The sequence below is a fragment of the Hakea prostrata genome, chromosome 8 (assembly GCF_041222555.1).
Source record: "Hakea prostrata isolate BN-2017 chromosome 8, UWA_Hpros_2, whole genome shotgun sequence".
Classification (NCBI taxonomy): Eukaryota; Viridiplantae; Streptophyta; class Magnoliopsida; order Proteales; family Proteaceae; genus Hakea; species Hakea prostrata.
Window position 1 is genome coordinate 46,512,112 of NC_142607.1, and position 22,117 is coordinate 46,534,228.

At 37.9% G+C, this 22,117-nt stretch overlaps 1 protein-coding gene across 1 annotated transcript; it reads left to right on the plus strand.

The window, feature by feature from the left end:
* Positions 1–193: 193 nt before the first annotated feature.
* Positions 194–14,300, plus strand: DDB2 (damaged DNA binding 2). Its single transcript, XM_089167328.1, is given in 12 exon segments — positions 194–662; positions 769–859; positions 1,026–1,153; positions 2,453–2,575; positions 2,684–2,772; positions 2,930–3,050; positions 3,780–3,871; positions 8,363–8,492; positions 12,326–12,574; positions 12,656–12,751; positions 12,753–12,853; positions 13,396–14,300. Coding segments are annotated over 12 exon segments (1,716 nt in total). The 5' UTR covers positions 194–386; the 3' UTR covers positions 13,616–14,300.
* The last annotated feature ends 7,817 nt before the right edge of the window (positions 14,301–22,117 follow it).

Consider the following 22,117-nt stretch of genomic DNA (forward strand, 5'->3'; position numbering starts at 1 on the left):
AATGGACAGTTGCAGAAGGTGAAGCGGTAGAGGGTAAAATGGTCAAACAACGCGCATTATTCTCTCTCCTTGTCTCGTAAACTTCGAACGACTGTTAAGAAGCCACGTCGTATCCCGCCATTTCGACTGTATTTGTCTTTAAAGCCATTTAACTCCCTAGCGCCCTTGACACACACAACCCAAATTCCAGTGAGTCAATTTGTGTATTGAGAGGGCTATTCTGGTAAATTTCGCGCTAGATAGTCGGTTGGTGTTACTCCCGCCCCATTTCAATTCATTTCCTTTTTCCGGTTTCTCTCCAACTTTTTGGTCGCAGTTTTCCCTCTTCGACTTCTTTTCTTCTTCTGGTGCGAGAGACGAGAGACTCGTTCGCATCGTTTCCGAAAATGCCCCCACAGACCAGAAGAACGGCTTTCCCCAAAATCGTGATTGAGAGGGACACCGATTCTGAACAAAGTTCATCAGAAGAAGAAGAAGAAGTTGTAGAAGAAGAAGAAGAGCAAGAAGTAGCGGCTAATCCTGTTGTGGAAGAAGATGAAGAGGATGAAGAAGTTGCAGAGAAGGCGAATGGCAGGAAACTTGGAGTGAAGGTTATTGATGCTTCGGATTCAAAGAAGAAAGAGAAAGCGCCGATAACCATTAGTCTAAAAAATGTCTGCAAAGTATGGTGATTTGGGTTACACTATTAGGGTTTATGGTTGGTGTTTAATCGTTTACTTTGTCTCTGTTGCTTCTGTTATTACTCATTCACTGTTTTCTGTCGTCTAGGTGTGCAAGAAAAAGGGGCACCAAGCAGGATTCAAGGGAGCTACTTACATTGATTGCCCTATGAAACCGTGTTTCCTTTGTAAAATGCCTGGTAATATTCCAATTTTCAAGCCTAAAATGTATTTGTTACAGAGTGCGGGAAGCTAGTGCTTTAGTAGCCTCTCTTTTTCTCTTTATTGGGTTTTTCATTCAGCCAAATGTGTTAATTTTTGGTTGAAACTAATTGTGAATTCCATGTTTTTGTTTGGGAACCAAAGGACACACGACCATGACTTGCCCACATCGTGTAGCTGTGGAGCATGGGGTAATCCCAGCTCCCCATAAGAACACCGGAAGGCCTTTTGATTATGTATTTGAACGCCAGCTTAGAGCTTCTGTTACCAAGGTAGGTTGTCAGTGCGACATACTTCTTTACACTGGAACATTCTCATGTTTATTAAAACTATCCCTTGTTGTATTAACTGCATTGCCAACTGTGCCTTTGCATTCCCAGAAAATTGTCATTTTCATGCTTAGACTTGTGTACATTCATTATCATGTTATTTTATGTCATTTTATTTATGTTTTTATTATTTAACCTCTTAATAGGCTAGATGTCAGTTTACCAAATATTAATTCCAAAAATCTTGATTCAGCCTTATCCCAGCTTAAATGGTCTGGTTACTTGGATCCTTACTGAAATCAGCTTTGTTCTAGGTCATACATGGTACAAGGCCCAAGACATGCATGTCTTTCCTCTCCAGTTCTCTAAGAGTCATCTGAGGCTGCCCGTGGCTGATTTGACTCTTCAATTTGATATCATATTGCTCTTCCTTACTGAACCTTTTAAAGGCTTCCCTTGAACCTGGCTATGCCTCTTCAAAAGATTTTCTTATATCTTAGAGTCACTCCTAAATCGGCTCTAATATGGTCATTCCCTGCTTGTTCCTTCCTAGATTTCTCACGCTTCTATTCTTAACATTCTCATCTAAGCTATAGTGTGTTTATCTATATGATGTTTCTTTGCTAGATTATATTTGCATCATCATAGCTGGCCATGTGACTGTCCTATAAAATTTTCTTCTAAGTTTAAAAGAAATACATTGATCGCACTACACTCAAGATGTACCTCTTCACTTCATTAATCCTATTTCAGTTCTTCGTGAAACTTCATGCACACCTTTTCTATTTATGATTGATCTAGCATAAACTAATTACTTTGCAGCATCTTCCTTCCATAAATTTTCCCCACCATATTATCTATCTTTGTGTAACTAAAGTTACTACATATGCTTTGTATTCAATTACTTATTTTAAAGCCTTTTGATTTCGAGGTTGATCTTTGTAGCTCTAACTTAGTGTTAATCCTTGCTTTTGTCTCATTTATCTATCAATATCATTAGCAAAATGCATTTACCAAGGAAACTCATCTTGAGTATCTCTTGTTAAATCATCTATGACAAGTTCAAACAAACGAATTTGAAGTTGGAGCTATAACAACAATGACAACAACAACAAGAAGCCTTATCCCAATTAAATGGGGTCGGCTACGTGAATGCTTGCATTTTAGTCAGCTCTATTTGAGGCCATACTGGATACAAAGCCTAAGCCATGCATATCTTTTCATACAAGTTGGTACCATGCACTTTTTAATATAAATATCAACTATTTGAATATGGTATAGTTTATATGGTTTTGTACTTAGGTCAAGCCAGCTTTTGTAATCCCGGATCAAGTGGACTGTGGTGTTATTAGATACCATAGCAGGCGTATAACCTGCCTGGAGTTTCATCCAATAAATCAAAACATTCTTCTATCGGGAGATAAGGTAGCTTGCTCAACTATTGAACACTAATATGTTGCTTATTCTAATGGCTAATTTTTATAATTATTTGCCATTATTAACATCTTGTCCTTTTTCATATTCCTGAGAAAGAAAGGGCAGCTTGGAGTGTGGGATTATGTTAAGGTATATGAAAAGACAGTCTATGGAAAGATACATTCTTGTATACTTAATAACATGAGGTGAGTCTTCTTTATTGGGACTTTGGATTTTTGTATTTTCCACATTATCTATGTTAATGTTATCTCTTCTGTAGCTCCTTCATAAAGAGGCACTGGTTTGAAATGACAACACCTCACCCCCACTAAAAAGAAATAAGTTTCTTTTTGTGGTTTGCAGGTTCAATCCATCTAATGATGGAACATTATATGGAGCATCTTCAGATGGGACAGTCAGTTGTACAGACTTGGAGACTGGAATGTCATTTCCTCTGATGGACCTCAATCCTGATGGATGGCAGGTATATGGTTCTTCCCATAATCTATCATTATGGCGAATATCACACTCCATGAGGGCCTAAATCTTGCTTGGTTGGAAGCCTAGAAGTGGGATGAGTACTTGGTGGAGTCTCTATGTCTCTCTCTCTCTCTCCCTCTCTCCAACACATGCATACACTCAGTAAAAAATTGCATACATTTTCAGTGTGGTTAGTGTATAGTGTTCTAAGAGATACTACTATATATTGGACTACCCTTTCAAGTTTTTATAAAGCTTTGGATGTTAAAGTTCATCAGGGTCATACATATTTGGAGTTCCTGTTATGTTCTGATTCCTGACCATGGATATTGTTGCTTGAGTACTACTCAGTCATGCTATCTGATCTGTTTGAATACATTATATTGATTATGTGAGTTTCAAGTCTATGCAGTACCATCTCTGTTTGATCCTGGAGATCTGAATGCGGAACATTTCTCTCCTTATTTTTTTTTAAAGTTACATTGCCATGTTTTTTCTCATTTTGGCTTATTTCAAGTGTTATCAATGCATAAAAATTTTGTTTGAAGTTCTTCACTTTAAGATCCCAAAATTTCAAGTCTGACCATTGGTGGTGTGCTTTTCCCTTACCCTTCTGACCTTGAGTTGGCAGGATTTGAGCAGCTTGCCTAGAGGAAAAAGGCCCCTCTTTTTTTTTTCTTTCTATGGTCTGCATATCAAAACATTTTGAGTAGCAAACTGTTTTGTCATATAGGGTCCAAATAGCTGGAGGATGCTATATGGCATGGAAATCAATCCAGAGAAAAGTCTGCTGCTTGTGGCAGATAATTTTGGATATCTATACCTGTGAGTATCTTTCTTCTCTCTAACTGTCTTTTTCTATTTCCTGCTCATGGGTTTTTTTTTTTTGGTTTATTATTATTATTTTTTTGGGGTGGGGGTTGGTTTGCATTAAGTCTCCATTACTTGTAACCATTATAGTTTTTAAAGCTTTGACTTTGAGACACCTTGGTTGCCTTGTTGGTGTCATCTTGTGTCTAGGACCCTCAAACATCTTGGGTCTTGTTGATGCTATCACATTGACAACTATGGTAACAATCTTATGTGATGTTACAACAACCATAACGTAAATCAGGGTTGGCTGGATGGAACCAATAGATTTTGTTACAGCGATAGGAATAAGAGAATTAAAAGGAAGCCATAAATCAAAATAAGTAAAAGGAGTCGTCAAAGCAGCACCATAGGAAGGGGTCAGCTGCATGGGTCCTTGTCCTTCAGACAACCATATTCGGGTTCATACTAGGATCAGACCCTACCACGTGCATATCCTTACTTATGACTTCTCCTATTGTCATTTTAGGCCTGGCCCTACTTCTTTTAGCTCTGTAAAACTGTGCCTGGTGATGTGAACCTAGGTTTGGGGTTAATCTTCAGGATCTTCTAATAAAATTCCAGTACTTAACTAGGGTTTATAGGGTGTTTTGGCTAAGGCTGAATAAGGGTTATAAGGCTGCTGGGTTTGTTATTTCAGATCTCAAATTGTATAAGATTTCAAATTTCAGATTTGAAACTCAAATTCTAGATCAACAAGAATTCGGCTAGGGTTATGGTTTGGAGAATGGGTTTCGGTTGGTGGGTTCTAGAGATCTGACTTCGCTGGTTTTATGTTTTAGATTTAGGACTCAGGGTTTTGGAAAGGTTAATGGGGTTTGGAAGGTCTGATCTATGGTTAGTGAAGCTTCTCAAAATTCTGCAGAAGTCCAAGGTTGAAGAAGACTTGCTGAAAATTTCAGATTAGGGTAAAATAGGTTGGATAGGCTAATTGGCTTAGGGGTTATGTCCTAGGGTTGGTTGCAATTCTAGGGAAGGGGAAAAGACTTCAAGAGGGTCTGGGAAAGTAGGGTTTACACAAGGGGAGGTGCTGCTGCTTGTGCAGAAACAGGGAGGGGCAGGGATGGCCTACGGTTGTTAGAGAAAGGTCTTTTTGTCTAGGGGAAGGGGCTGGAGTTGCAGGAAACTAAAGGGAATTAGCCTAAGGTAGTTTGCGATGGGTTGGGGATGTAGAACTAGGCCAAACAAGAGAGGGAAGGGACTGTTAGGGTGACGGACAGAGGGAGATAGGTTTAGTGAAGAACTGCAAAAAACTCTTTGTAGAATGATTGACTTGGTGATGGTTTTGAGGTTGAAGAACAATGCATAAACCTAGCCGCAGTTCACCTCCCAGGGATCCCACGACTTCCCAAGTCTATTTTCTCGAAACTCAATTCATTCAATTCATCTAATTTGAAAATAACTTACACTAGAAAGGCTATTTATAGCCTGAGTCAAAGGACTCAGACTCATACTGGGTTACCTTGAGTGTTAGGGTTCCATCACAACTAAACTTGGACTTTGAAAAAGGTATTTAATTACTATGCGATCTCAGCCCTTGAATCTGAGATCTCACTTAAGTCACCTAATGCTAATTAGATAACAAACAAACTGGACCCAAAAGAAAATAACTCTTTCTGATTTAGGTTATCCTTAAAAGTAGGACTTCTTAAATAGGAACAATGCTTTCCTAATTTAACACAACTCTTGACTCTTTCCAATTGCAACTTCAAAACAAATAACTTGATTCTCAAGACTTCAAAATAAACTAAATTACTAGATTTTGGTCATCATTATAGCTCAATTCAGGGGGAGGAACTGACCATTCTGCCCCTGGGATGAATTCGGCCTCCTTGACTCACAGTTGGGCTTGGGCCCATTTTTTTGAGAGGGGGGGGGTCCAACCCTGGATACGTCACCCGGTCACTTTTCCTTACTGGTGCGTCTACGGGTCTCTATTGGATTTGTCCATACACAACCTCAGGTGGCTGTTGCATCATATTGCAATCGTTGAAAAAAATTGTGACTTTTTATCAACGACAGAGGTCCCCTTTATTCATAATGAGTAACAATCCAAGGGAAAGAAAATAAACGTTTAAAATATTTTAAAACCACAAAGACACCTAAAGTGAAGTGATAATATTCCAATCCCACAATGTTCAAGACAAATCTATGTTATATAAGCCAATATATAGTTTTTAAATTAATCATTGCTATCTTTTCCCTATTTTCTTGATAATTCAGGCTTGTGTGTGAAGTTAACTTAAATGGTGGATATTATCGTTCTTAGTGTTTGACCTCATTCAATCATTGATTGAACAAGAAGAGACAATGTTCCCATTTTTTATTGAAACAATTTATGTTTTAAAGTGATCCCCTAATTAGTCACACATGGGGTTTATCTGTAAAAATAAGTCTTGGGCTGGGCTACGGGTGAACAGCCTTTAGCCCTATGGGTTTGATTGTATTTTTCCATTAAATTAAAAATGGGCCTGAGTTATGGAGGAGGCCTGAATATGGAATCTGTTACATTTTTAAGTTATTGGATCCACTGGGTGTATTCCCTAAGTTATTTTATTTGTTTCCTTATTGTAAAAGCTTATCGTCTGGGCCTGGCCCACCTATCCATTCCTCTCCCTCTCTTACATCCGACCTGGGTATCGCTAACTTCGTAAAATCTCTAACCAGCCCTATCTTAACGAGTAAGTCCTGTCTCTTTGGCTCCTTCAGTGGCCTCGGTTAATAGCAACCATGTGGACAACCTTGATCTAAGTTTTGAAGTTACTGGGGGTTGTTCTCCCACTAGTGAGATTGTTAGAGATACAGGTTCTTCTCCTGTATCCAATGAGGACCCATTTACTGCGACCAGGTTGCCTCTTGTGACACTGAGCTTGAGGGCTGCTTCAACACTGGCTCTCCCTCCCTCCCTCTCACATACATTGGAGCATGATGGTTCTAGAAGAAGCAACTGTTCCACTAAAGGTTGCTACTGCATTGATGGAGACTTCATTGTCGATTTCAGGACCACTAGAAAGAAAAAATAAAATAAAATAAAGAAGAAGAAGAAAAGCCATGGGAAAAAATAGTGCTGGTCCAGTTTTTTGTTTTGGGCCTTCGTTTCTAGGCCTTCTTTGTGGTTAGTTCTTCTTTTGCATTGTTGTTTTTCTTTGTGCCTTGCTCCTTTTTTTGGCGCTTTGTCTGTGTCCTCTTTGTATTCTCTCCCCTCCCCTTCTTTCCTTTGGTAATGAATTCCTTATTCACCCAAACCCCCCCCCCCCCCCCCAAAAAAAAAGAAAAAAAGAAGAAGCTTATCTTGGTTTGAGAACCAATCTGAGTTGGCTCCACATTTCTTGAGCATTGGATGATATTTGGTTAGTTTGGAGTGCTCTTATAGGTTAGATGATGAAAGCTCTTTTTTCGTGCTTTCCTATTTGTTAGAAATACCAGGCTGGATTCAGGTTCCTAAAATCAGGCCTAGCCTGACCACTCTCATGACTAGCTCAGACCCAACCTTGTGCCAGCCTGATTTTAGCCCAAAATAGATACATGTATTAGCAAGAGGGTTCCTTGAAATATGGATTGTACACGACCACAAACTGGGGCAGGATGGTCATTCCCAACTCCTCTGTGGCTGGGTATAGGGCTAACCTGCTATTCAGGGTTCTTTTGCCCTTGTATTTAACTATTTATTAATGAAGAGCTAAGGGCAACAGGCCAGATTCAAATTCATGATATAATGATGAATAAAACCTGGTTTCACAGAGAATTGTTGGAGTTGCACTCTATGAACTCAGCAAAACCCCTGCCCAACAGATGTGGGTTCGATTTAGTGGGAAAGGCTAGTCAAAGATCTCTGCATGGCCTTTTCTGCGCCTATAGCTGCCCCAATCTATTCAGTAATAGGATGTTTGAGATTTTAACAGCCTGTTGTTCTGTGCTTAATACAGGATTACAAGGATGATGTATCAATTGACTGACTGTGGATAGTTAAAAACTATGATTATCATATGATGGTGCCTCTTGAAGACTAATTGTTTGTTTCTTGTCTTGAAAGGGAAAACTCTTGACACTTTCAGAGCGTAATTAGATAATGATTAGAGACACAATAAGCTTTCAAAGTGGCACTTTGTGCGGGCATATGTTGCAGGGTGCATCTTCAAGCTGCTTTTGAAATTATAAAGTGCAAACGTTAGTTTGAATGACGAAATTTTGAGTGGGGAAATGAACGCAAAATATATCTGGGAAACATTGATGTATTTCAGCTTATTCTCAGACTCTCAGTGCTAATTTAGCAGTTGCATTTACTACCATATGCGATAATTTTTCCTCGGTTTTTTTTCGGGTGAATATTTTTCCTGGATGTTATTTGGCTGGATACTTTGAAATATTGGTTTGTATTTTCAGTTAATTTCAACATTTGAGCTGTATATGCCTTACTTTCGTTTTATTTTTCCTGTGATTTTTTAGGGTGGATTTGCGTTCGAACAAGAAAACTGGAGAAGCCATTTTGGTCCATAAGAAAGGTAGCAAAGTAGTTGGGCTTCACTGCAACCCTGTTCAGCCAGACATTCTCTTGAGCTGTGGAAATGATCACTTTGTGAGTCTTTCCTGACTTGAATAGTTAGCTGTCTACTATGTTCGGTGATACTTAACACTGTTGTTTTTCAAAGTGTTAATTTGTGAATGAGTGTAATATTTCTGGGAGCTCTGAGAGAATTTTAATGAAGAACAAAAAGAGTGGGAAGATAAAGGCTGTTTTGGGTTCTTTGTTGGGAATAAATAGAAAATCCAGCAGAAGTTCCATCATTGTCGGTCAGTTGCCCATGAATTGCAGTTCACCAGTAAATTATTCTCCACTTTGTGAGAGGGAAAGTGCAATTTGGTTGATGTAAATTTAGGTTGATTGAGGTCAATTAAAGACCAATTGCCAAGATCTTAAAATCAGAACCGACTCGGTTTGGTAAAAATAGTTCCTTTGTGATGTGAGCAGGGGTCACCCCCATGCCACAACTACCAAGAGGGTGCACCCAGGGCTGGCAGAACCCCTGTAGGGGGCAATTTGGTCATTTCCCAGTCCTAATTAGATGATGATTTATTTTCAGAATTTTTGTTTTTATTTTCTGAGTCCAATTATGTTTTGAATTCTCAGATTTAGTATGTGAGTTCTTTTGTTACACAGGTCATTCTCATAAGTAGGACTCTAGGGACAATTAGATATTTTATTTCAAGTTCAGTTCTTTTATTTAAGTGGCTGTTATCTATTTGTAAACTCCTAGCTTATAAAGGAAATGCTAGTTAAGTCTTAGTCGAGTCCAATTAGAGTCTCCCAGTTTGAGTTAAGTTCTTTCTTTTTTATGTAAGGCTATAAATAAGCTAGTCTATGGTTGTAAAATGGTAGTCTATATTGAATAAGAATTGACTATTGTTTGTGGGAAATAGGTCGTGGTTCTCTTTGGGAGGGCCATGGCTGATTTTCAGATCTTTAGATTCAATTGCAACATTCCATCCTCAAGTTCTAGCTGCCAATCAACAACTCCAGTAGCAGAATTTGAATCCAAGTAAGTGCAACAGCCAAGAACCCCTAACCCTCCCATTGCAGCCACCAAGAATCCTCTCCCACCCCCTGCGATCCTCTCTAAACCCCTCCCCCACTCCTGCGATACCCCTAGGCAGAACCCCCACCCTCCCCTACACCTTGCAGCACCCCTCCCCCTTCTCTTCTTTCTCTCGGCCCCCTCGTTTCCGCTTTTGATTCTTGCAGCAAGTTCTGAAATTTCAGAACAGAAAAGAAAAGAAAACAAAGAAGAAAGAAGAAAGAAAGAGAAAGAAATGAAAAGAAAGAAAGAAAAGAAAGAAGGAAAGAAGAAGAAAGAAAGAAAGATCGCCCAAGGTCTTTCTAAGATCCAACCATTACCCTCCCTAGAGTCATTCCTAAATCCTTCCAAACCCCAACTGCAGGCTTTCTATCCTCTCCCCATCCTACCTAGTGTAAGTTTGATATCCTATTTTCAGGTAAACCATCCCATCTTGGGTTTTGATAAAACCCTAATTTTTCCATTTTCCCAAATTATCCCAACCCATTCGTTTTGTGATACTAGAACTTTCCCACATTAATTTAGACTGATCCTTTTCATCTTGTAATATATTTAATTTATTTGTTGGACAATTCTGAACAAACCCTCAATTTTAGGGAAACCATCCTAGAACCATAATCCTAAAATTTGGTTTACATCACCTTGTAGTTCGGTTATAGTGTTCATGGGGTGAAAACAAAAGGATCTCAAAAAAGGATCTTGGGTAGTCTGGTTAATGTGAAACTTCAAGGGTGATGTCTCATGGTGGTTTATGTTATCTGCAAATAATTCGGGGCCAACAGAATCTGTTAGGAGAAATTTGCTGATGGTGTGGTTTTGGGTGAGTGAGATGGGAAACTGTGTTTTCATATGTAGCCTCAATCGAATGAGGCCAATTATCCAAGATCTTGTACAGATATAATTGCCGTCTATAGATGTCATGCCCTTTAGACTACAGCCCTGGTCGGAGACCACCTTGTAGTTTTCTCGCGCTAAATGCCTGACTCAAATCTCAAATAAATTGGTGGAATATATAGCTCACCCAGGAATATAGAAATCAAAATTCGATGAGAAAGAGATACATAATAGATGTTATTATATATGAGGAAGCAAAGAGGCCAGCAAAGAAAAGAGATGGAATATATAGCCCTACAAAGGCTCTAGAAATAAAGGGTTAGGGTAGTCTGACCTTAGAAGGGCCAGCTATGGTTGGCTTTCATAGAGAGAGAATTAGAAAAGTAGGAGGAAGAAGGAAGGAAAATTCATTCATGCACACACTTTCTCTCTATATTTCTCTCACACTCTCACACAGTCTCTTTACTAAGCTTCAATAACCAACTTCTTAAAAATGAGTACTCCTTAAGTTGCTATGGTTACAATGAAATGTACAAACAATAGGCTTTGCATAGAGGTAGAAACCTAACTAAAATAGAAAGCAACTCAAACAAGAGACTAACTATAATAACCATACTAAAGGAAACTACCTAGCAAACCATATGTAACCTACCCAAAAAAATTAACCATATGTAACCTACCCAAAATTAAGTATTGCTAATTCCAGCCCTTCCCAAACCAGCAAACCGATTTAGAGCTAGCACTTGGTCAGGTTCAGCAAGGCTGAGGCTACAGCATCAGCTCTCTTCTTCTTTAAAAAACTCAACAAAAAGAACCAAGGAGGCCATTTGATAAAATTCATTGGTGAAGGAATGATCAGTGTTTTCTTGAGCTTAATGTTACAAGGTCCTTGTCAGGAAGAGTCATGGTTTTGCTGTCATGCAGTCGTGCTTGAGAGAGTGGTATTTGCATAGCCACATGTTGAACGTTTAATTCGAAAGATTTGGCGGACCTTCAGATGGAGAATGTCACACTGTATTTTGTAGGTGAATTCATCCATAGAATAGTGACCAAATAGTCTGTTAGTAACCTTGAGGTCAGTGTTTTTCGCTCATGCAACTTTGTAGGGGTTTGAATGTGGCTTTGCTTGCAAACCAACTTACTTACAGCTTCTTCAGAGACAACATTAGTGCAGCTACTGCTATCTATGACCGTAGTACACAATTGGTTAAAGAAGCGCTTCACATGGGTCTGAAAAATACTGCTAACCATTGATCCAGCTTCATTGTTTGTTTACCCACTAATTCCCACCGAAGGATCCCTCTCCTCTGCTGAACCATTAATCCAGAAACCCCCTCCCCTATTATCCACCCCCTACAAACACTAGTTGTCCATGCCATTGAAATTTAAATTTCCTAAGTTTTGGAAATTTGAAATCCCAGATGCATTAGCCACAATCTGCCTACAAATTCCAGCATTGGCTGACCTAGCCACATAACCCAGTTATTCCTAGACACAGTTGTATCCCCTCATTTGAACCGTAACATCCATTATATCCTAACTACGTTTAACTTCTAAAATCTGCAACTATTGTATATCCTCAATTTAACCATCAGAATCCATTATGTTTGCAGTAAACCAACTTCTCTACAGGGCCTACCTTTGAATCAAAGCCCAAACCTGCCTGTTAAAATCCCATTCACCAGCCTAAGGCCCTAAACCAAATTCAACCATTAGAATTGGTCCTATTCTGGAACAAATCCTTTCCCCCACCTTCCTTTACACAACCAATTTAAAACCCTATCTGAAACCTCTAAACCCTAGAGCCCTAATTAGCCCTGTGGAATTGGCCCTCAATCTTGTTAAAACTATCTTTGCTGAAAATTTTGTTCTCTAACTTAAGGGAAAAGAGGTGGGGAGGGGGCAGGGTTGCTTCATAGTTTGGATGGTTTTGTTTGCCATTCATATGTTATATGTTAGTTCGAAGAATATAACAGTTTAATGCCTGTTAATATTTCCACAGGCTCGGATATGGGATTTGCGCCGACTTGACGTTGGATCTTCCCTATATGCTCTTCCTCACAGCCGTGTGGTAAACTCAGCATATTTTTCCCCACAATCTGGAAGCAAGATTCTTACTACAGCTCAAGACAACCGCCTTCGAGTATGGGATTCAATCTTTGGCAATTTGGACTCCCCTAGCAGAGAGATTGTACATAGCCATGATTTCAATAGGCATTTGACCCCTTTTCGAGCTGAATGGGACCCAAAGGTAATTAGACTCCTATCTATTAAGATTAGACGGGGAAAAAGATGATTAATCGTATTTTGGCCTGTATAACTTTCTTTGCAGGATCCATCGGAGTCCTTGGTAGTTATTGGCCGTTACATAAGTGAGAACTATAATGGAGCTGCGTTGCATCCCATTGATTTCATCAATACAAGTACAGGGGCAACTGGTTCGTGAGGTGATGGAACCAAATATCACAACCATCAGTCCCGTTAATAAGCTTCACCCTAGAGATGATGTCATGGCAACTGGTAGTTCAAGGTTTGGACTCTGATATATTGCGTTCCATGTCAAAATCTTATCAAATTTTATTATTTTCTATTTCATCATGCTGCCCCCCACCCTTTTTTGTTTCCTTTGTTGTTGTACCTTTTCTCTTTTGATCTCATTTTTACATGGGAGAGAGATATTGACTTCTAGCTGCAGCCATAAGAAAGTGAAGTCATTGTCAAATGGTGTTTTGTTTTGCCTTTTTTTTTTTTTTTTTTTTTTTTGTCCTGGTGGATAAAATTAAAGAAAGATGGAAAAATCTTGGGTGGATGGAAGCATTGTGCCCTATTTTTGAATGAACTGATTGGTGTGGGATTATGTGAGCTCTTTTTTCTAATGTTTGTTGAAGCAGTGTGGGAGAAGTGAGGGGAGCATGGATTGTTTTCTTATGTGACATTCTTTTTAATCACTCCATGTTTGGGAGAAAGAGAATAGGGGGAGATGTGGAAGGATAATTATGCGTTCTCTTGTTCCTTGATGAGATATTGGTTTTTTTTTTTGTTTTGTCTGATGTTACTGTATTACCATTTCAGATCAATTTTTATTTGGAAGCCCAAGGAGAAGTCTGAGCTGGTCCAAGAGAAGGATGAAAAAAGGATAATTCTTTGTGGAAAAGCTGGCAAAACCAATAAGAAATTTGGTGGTGAAAGTGATGATTCTGATGATGATACATTTAGCTCCAAGGGTAAGAGCTCCAAGTACAAGAAACCTGAATTGGACAGCTTTAGTGATCTGAAAAAGAGGAAGCGCTGAAAATCACGAGCTTTTGTACATGGGTTTGTAGATGACGGAAGTCCAATCTCCACTTTTGTACCTTTTGGCAACTTGCTCCAGTCTAAGTTATGTAAACTTAAGTTTTGTTCACTATTTAGGGCTGTAAATCGGTTCTTTTTGGCAATGTAATCTACCTGTATTTAACTTGGATCTTTCTCCTTTTGTTCGAATGTGTAGGTATAACGAATGAGAACAGTCCACACTCTATTTACCAGTCACAACTGCTGGAGTCTCAGTGTATTAGGCCGGTTTATGTTCTGAAACTGATTGACTGGAGTTAATAATTAATGTCATTTTTTCTCTGTACACCATATGGTTCTGTGCGTTTCCTAACACATGCTCTTCAAAGTTTTGCTCGAGATAAGCTAGAAGCGATTTCAATTCACCATTTCATGTTAACTAGATTTCAATTGATCTATAATCTACAAGAATTAGTGCAGAATTATATTCATTTGTAAATTATCCTATTTGAAAATATTGTTATCCCTTCTTGTGAAATCATATAATTGATATACCATCTTGAAAGATCTGTTCTTTTTTTTTCCGTCTTTGGAATTTAATAGCATTCGATCTTCATATTAGAAGTTGGTATAAGATGGTAATCATGACTGGATTCTTGCTATTAGTTGATGTGGGAGGCTCTATTTTGTATTTTGAAGCATGATCATTCAGTGGAACTTTGGAACTTAAGAGTGAAGTGATGTCTGCTAAGGCTGTGTGAATTGCCGAGAAAGTGTATTCTTTTTATCTAATTGAAGTTCCTATCTTGAAATATATGATATTTCTTTATTTCTTTGAGGCTTGAATTTTAGCTTCTGGGTGGAGTTTAGCTTGGATTTGTTGCTTTTAGGTAAGTGTAATGGATCAGATATTCACATTATCAATGTGAATCTCATTATATTCAGGTTAAGTAATAATTAATACTTCTTTTAAGGGCATAGGAACAGCCGAAGGAACAGCCTAAGAAAACATTCTGCTCAATTAAACTGCAACCTCTTCTCAAAGGGGACTTATGCAGGAAACAAGAAGGGCATTTACTTCTTGATTGACAATTATTTTGTTCTTCACTGTGTGCTTCAATTACAAGTTCTGTTTGTTCTTAATGGGTTCTTGGGGTGCTACTTGATCAGCTGCTGTTGGTTGGTTTGTTGCTGTGTCAGGTGCTATTGGTTCTTGTGGTGCTGCTTCATCAAATGCCTACTAGTTCTTCCTGGGGTTCTTGATGTGCTGTTAGATCAATTTCTACGTTATTCTCGAATCTCCTTTGATCTGCCATTGTCCTATTCTGTAAGTGTATTTTGAAGGGGTTACTATATAATATTCATTTTCTAAAAAAAATAATTAATAATATTCATTCAAAAAGTTAACTGATCCTATTGCAGTTCCATTTCTGTTGGTTTCCATCTGCTTCTTTCCCCATCATTTGCAAATTAAAAACGTAATTGGTCACAATTGTTCTATGGGGTATAACCAAGGTGATGATTTTGTTCATTTTTAGAATGTCTTATGTATTCATAGTCTAGAAATTAGTTGTAAACCATATTAAAATAAATGGCACTATGATACAAAATTCAAAAAGTTATATTCAATATATATTTACCTTTTTATTGGTATCCTCCAATATCTCAGTGTCAAGCTATGTAATGCTGCATTCATAGACTTGTCTTGTCAAACAAGGTAAACCTACTTCCATGGATCTTTCATGTGTAAATGAACATTCTAAGAAGTAAACATAAACACTTGATTTTTTATGAAATAAAATGTTCATTAAGCACCTTAGCTTCAAGATTAATAAATAGGCTTCAAATTAAAATAACTTCTCCCCCCTTCCCCCTTTTTTTAAGGAACAAAATGATAAATCTCTTCTCTAAAATTTGATAATGTAAATACTCAATTCTTTTTCGTTTCTCAATGAAATTGACGAGAATAGTTTGAGATTTTCTATCAAATTACTAACGGGTTTTCAGTAGAAAAAATTATTGACCAGGGATTTATAAATAGAAGGATAAACTAAATGCAAAACGTGACAGGACAATCTAGCTAAAGCACATTGCTTACATTTTTCATTCTATTTCACAACAATAGAATGATAGCATTAGGTATAGAATGCATGTATCATGCCATCATGCATGATTAGAAAAAAGACTTCTGCAAGATTATGCATGCTCCAATTTTCTATGTTTTCATAAGATAACTAATTTTGAACTTTTGAATTTCACCTACATTTTCCCCCTATGACGGTATAAGCTAAGCCATTATCAAAATAGATTTGTCATAACTAATTAAGAATGATAAGTGTTACTAACAGTTGTTTAAGATGATTTGACAAATAATTAAACCCCATAATTCATATCTACCCTATCTAGTCCAATCTTTTACTCTGATGGAAAAGAAATTTTTGAATTCGTATGGTTGGATTATTGACATGTGCCAAATGTCAAAGTAAGATTATATTTTTTAGTAATTAATCTGACTCTATCTATCTCAGGTATATTACGTTGTAGATATAATCATACCTACAGAGTTGAGGACAAATAATGCTTGCAGATTAGCTTGAAAATGAGGGTATATGAGAAATGATTTTAGGGCATGTTTGGTGCTTGAAAATGAGGGTATATGAGAAATGATTTTAGGGCATGTTTGGTTACATGAGTCTGGAAATTTCAAATACTCAGAGATTTCAAATCTACGGAGTAATAATTCATAAAATTAACCTGAATTTGTGGAATGAAATCTGCAGACTCATTTGTGATTTTTGTAAATGCGCAAATGTTTAACGCTTTTATAGTAAGAGTGAAATCTGCATAACCAATAAATCTACATTGTAAAAGATGATTTTGTAAATTTCATGAATACAGAGATTTTCACAACCAAATGGGTAAAAATCTTGTATTCATGAATACAGAGATTTCAAATCTTTGGATTCATGTAACCAAACAAGCCTTTAAAAAATCATTTACGAATAGGTGAATTGAAAAATCTTTTTATGGTAATCTAGGTGTTAATGATAAAAATGGTCATTCCACATAGCCTGGTATAACCGGATGAGTAAACGGTCCAACCAATAATTCTTTATAGTTACAGTCCACCATATTATCAATGGTAGGAACGACCACTTACTAAAAAGAGCCCGATCAGAGTAAACTTTTAGCATCTATCAACTTCTTGGAGTGATAGATCAAGTAAAGAACTCTACATAGAGTTACTCTCCCTGAGTAACTTGTCTTAGAGTCATATATTCCGAATCTGACTCTGCCATCTTATATTATATAAACACCTCAGGTAAAACTAAAGGGGTAAGCATTCATATTCTGAGAGATCAATTACTTGAATTCACTAATGAGTAGTTGAGATCTTATTATTGGTACTGACTTGCTCATCGGAGATGTATTTTACAGGTTCAAGACAAGGAAAGACGAGCGAGATTCCGTATCAACACTAGGTGAACTGAAGAATCAATCGTAATTGATTGCGATTGAATGAGGTCCAATTTGACATATACATACTAGAAAAAAGTCTAGAATTATTGAATATTTCTTGAGTACAGATTTTAGGATTTTTAGGACGGATTCAGATTTAAATATGGGAATAACAAAGGAGAAAATATATCTAATCATAAGTTCATAACCATAATTAAGCTCTGACTAAAATTTAATTCATCAAATCTGAAACTTGCTTTGGCAATCTGAAACTTTTTTAATACATCAGAGTGGATTAATTCTGTATGTTTGCTCATGGACAAAAAGAAAACAACTCAACGGTCAATTATTTTATACACATGCTGTTGATGTTTATTGTTGGCGCAGCGGCTGATGTTTTGTAGGGAAGAAAGAAATTGGTTATTTTTAATAATTTTAAGTGGTTTATGTAATTTTTCGCATAATTTAGGAGGCTTGACTAGACCTGTAAATGGATAGTCGAAATCCGCCTCCGAATTCGCATTCGTATTCGTTTAAGGGTATTCGAATCCGGAAATTTTCTTACCGGAAAATATCCGTATCCGTCCGCTAAGTAACCGGATTCGGATTCGGATAATTGCTTATCGGATCGGATAATATCCGGATAATTTTTTATCCGGATAGAGTAAAGTATTTAACATTTTTCCTTTAAAAATAGATGATAATCGGATTCGGATACCAGTAATCGGATTCGGATACCGGTAATCGGATTCGGATAGCGGTATTCGGTAATCAGAAATTAGAAATTTATAATAAAAAATGTAAAAAAATGACAATTATCAATCAATAATCGGATATTTTATCGGATCGGATTATTATCGGATATCCGATAAAGTTTCGGATTCGGATTCGGATGCCTTCTCTAAATTTTTGCCGGATTCGGATTCGGATTCGGATAACGGATTTGCTAATCGGATTCGGATTCGGATACTGGTGTATCCGAACCGAATCCGGTCCGTTTACAGGCCTAGGCTTGACATAGTTTTCTCTTAATAGAAGGCAATAATGTCATTTTTGTGAAAATATGACTCCAAGGTATATAAGTAATTCTCTGCAAATTAGAAGGCCAGACGTAATTTTGTTCCTTTCTTTCCGAGCATCGGAACATAGTGAAGAAAATGTGAGAAAAGAGGTCTTTTTTTAAATAAGTAAACCATATTCTAACTTATTAGATCTAGCTTTAGTTTCGTCTTTGTACATTCATGTGTGGTGCGCTTTTTTTTTTAGGGAGGGGGTCAAATTGTTGGTACATCATTTTTTTTTTTTGTTGCTAACTCTAGTTTCTAAGGCTTTGTCCTGGCTAATCCGGTGTTCGACCCGGGTCGTACACCTGGCTGTGGTGGGTAAGTCTCCCAACGGGGATTTTTTGCATCCACAAGATTTCGATACCGGAACTTTGCTTAAGCGGCCCAAGCTGCTTACCACTTTAGTAAATATGGTGACTCGTTTCGTCTTTGTACATTCATGTGTGGTGCGCTTTTTTTTTTAGGGAGGGGGTCAAATTGTTGGTGCATCATTTTTTTTTTGGTTGCTAACTCCAGTTTCTAAGGCTTTGCCCTAACTAATCCGGTGTTCGACCCGAGTCGTACACCTGGCTGTGGTGGGTAAGTCTCCCAACGGAGATTTTTTGCATCCACAAGGTTTCGATACCGAAACTTTGCTTAAGCGGACCAAGCTGCTTACCACTTTAGTAAATATGGTGACTCAATAGTAAATTATATTCCAACTTAATCTTAGGGGTGTCAACGGCTGGATTGGGCCGAGTCAATCTTGAACCCTAACCCGACCTTGATAGTGCCCAACCCGGCCTGCCTTGATTAACCCTGAAAATGTTAGGTTGGCTCTCGTAGAATTGAACCCTCAACCTTCTCCTTCAAAAGCAAGGCTTGTACAAAAAGGAATCTAAGGATTTGTTTTATTTTTGTGCTTGTATTAAATTTAACTATAAACATTACTCTAACTAAATTATGCTAATATAGGGTCAAGTTGGGCTAGGCCGGGTTGGCCCGAGGGCTAAATCCGAAATTGGACTACAATTGGATCGGGTCAAGGTGGGCTTGGGCCAGACCGGATCAAGAGTGTGTTTTTTTTTTTTTATTTTTTTTATAACACCCCTGCTTTATTTATTCCTTGATCATATCAATTGAGTTGGTCTTCCCATGATGACTTTTGGCTTGCAATCTGAAAATTTATTTTTGGGTAATTTTCATCTGGACCCCTTGAGGTTTGGTACAAGTCACTTTTAGTTCAGTTTAAGTTTCCTTTTGCATATGACTCCCCTGTAGCTTTAACAAATTATTAAATAAGGACCAGTTTAACAGAAACTGTTAATTTAATAAATTTTGTGACAAAAATACCTTAGTTTGGAATTTTTTTAATTTTTAATTTTTATTTTTACTTCGTCCTGTGAAGGCTTCTTCTTCAGCATCGAAACCCTACCAGCAATAACTTTAGCTCTGATCGTTTTGAATTCAGTTCGGATAGGGATAATCTGGTTGATGAAGTTTTTTAAGTATATACAGTTCAAATCACAACCTCTCAAACTCTATAAAACATCAAAATGGAAGTCATGAGGAATAAATTTCAAACTTCAATTCCATTCCGATATGAGATGAAAGATTCGTCAGATATTAATATTCTCACCACTGGTTCTCTGAGAAAAAAATTCAAAACGATGGATCCACAATCCAAAAAAAGCAAAACAAGAGCACCTGCAAAAACGAAAAAAGAAAGTCAAAAGCCAAGAAAAACACTGATTTTTTCTATTAGACTATAGAGGATCTTCAACTCGAATCCATCTAAATTAGAAGAAGAAAAAAAAATCGAAAAGAAAAAGAAAACCCGTAAAGAAGAAAAAAGACCATCAAACAAAGTCAGAAACCTGAAAAAAAAAAAATTGAAAATTATAAATGGGTATTTTCATGTATTCAATAATCCCACAGCAAAAGAACCGATGCTTACCTTTGCGATTGTACAGAATGAAGCAAAAGATCCACTTCCAAGAAAAATAGCAACTGATCCAAGCTTGAAACAAGATAACACTTTTGAAGAGCGGTTACCCCGGTACGAGATGGAGACCAGCAGTAGTCATCCTCATTTTCTTTTTTGTGCAGTCGCATGAGGATCACAGATGTGGTTTTGATCTTCAAATGTGACTCACTCTAGGCGAATGTATTCAGACTCCCACCGATAACTGTAAAAAAGGAATGATGACTGTTTATTATTTATTTATTTATTTTAGTATATTAAAATTAAAATAAAATAAAAAATCCAAACAACACAAGGGTATTTTTGTCACAAAATTTATTAAACTAACAGTTTCTGTTAAGCTTGTCCTTATTTAATCATTTCTTGAAACCATGAGGGAGCCATATGCAAAAGGAAACTTAAATTGGACTAAAAGTGACCTGGACCAAACCTCAGGGGTCCAGATGAAAATTACCCTAAATAAAATAATATTTTGTAACAGTTGTAAAATGCTCACAGTTTTATTAATTACTTATTAATTAGGACCTATTAACTTATCATATGTAATGCAATAAGTTATTTTTTTAGGACCTTATTGACCATGTCTTTTTAACTGATGAACTTCCTTTTATAATAATATTGTGATTTTTGAGTTCTATTTATCAAATTTATTATGAGTGGTAATTAAATTACGAGCTGAAAATCACGAGCTAGATGCCGCAGCCACAAACCGTCACCCAGGGTACCTCGTGTCGGCGATTTATCGCCGATACGGGGCGATATTTCGAGGTGTTGCTGGGGGGCGACACGAAACCCCCCAGCGACATCGACTTTACCCTTTGTCGCCGATAAGTCGCCGATTTTTCGGAGATATGTCGCCGACAGTCGAAAAAATCGACGTTGTCGATGAGTATTGTATCTTTTTCCTCTTCTCTGCAACCTCAACATGACCGAAACCAAGATGATGAGAAGAAGGAGAAGCAGAAGGCGTCGTTAGTGACAGACGAGATCAGAGCAAGTGCAGAGGTTTACCGTTTACCATGGAGACGAAATGGGGCAAGAGAGCAAGCAATTCTTTCTCAAGGAAGCTGGATTGCCTAATCAGAGTCCATGTTTCGATTCACAAGAACTCAGGCCTTTATTTTTTTGTTGCAGAGATAACCTGATTTACCCAAAAAAGGAAAATCGTTTAAGTTCTACGGTCCGAGCCGACGATGGTGGTGACCTTTCTTGGATTACAGTGGGTTTCATTGCAGGATTTGAGGTTTTACTTACCTTGGTAGGTTCTTGCAGAGGAGGAGATCTTGATTCTTGAACCGGCGGTGTCGATCTGTTGCAAGACTCGATGCTTGAGCTGCTGGTGGTGGTGTTTTTATTCTTCTCCGATGGAATTAGGGTTTTAAGGAGGCTTATGGCGATGCCTGAGAAAACTACGAAACCAGCCGTCTTAGCAATAGCGGCATCTTTGTCTATACCTCCACGATTATCGTCATCACCTCCAGTCGCCATAGCTTGGAAGATCTCTGAGCTCAACTGTAGTTGTTTTCCGGTAGTTAGGATCTCTTCCACGCAGAAATCAGACAAGAGCGCTTGCTTCGGGCCTTCGTTCGGCTGGTCTCAGAGGAAATCACACTATGTAAAGATGGGAAAGAATTCTAAATAAAAACTTACTCATCTGAGATAGACTCCAACGACTGTAACTCAGAGCACCAGTACGGAATTTCAAGCCAGGCAATGGATCCCTCGCTTCGATGGACAAAAAGCTTTACGAAACCATTACCGATAATTTATGCTTTTCCACACGATATTCATGCATGAATCTTTCCATGAAGAGATCAACATGTGAAGGGAAACAGAGATATCTCCAACACTGGGAAAATTTGGGGTTTTAGTCTTTCAGATAACTGTCGAAACTCAATGAAAGGATCACCGTGAAGAGCAGCGTCGGCATCTCAAATATTAATTTATTTACCATATATCGGGCGACTTTTGGCGACATGTCGCCCGTGTCACCGTGTCGCCAGGGTCCGACACGGCGACACAGGCCGACATGTCG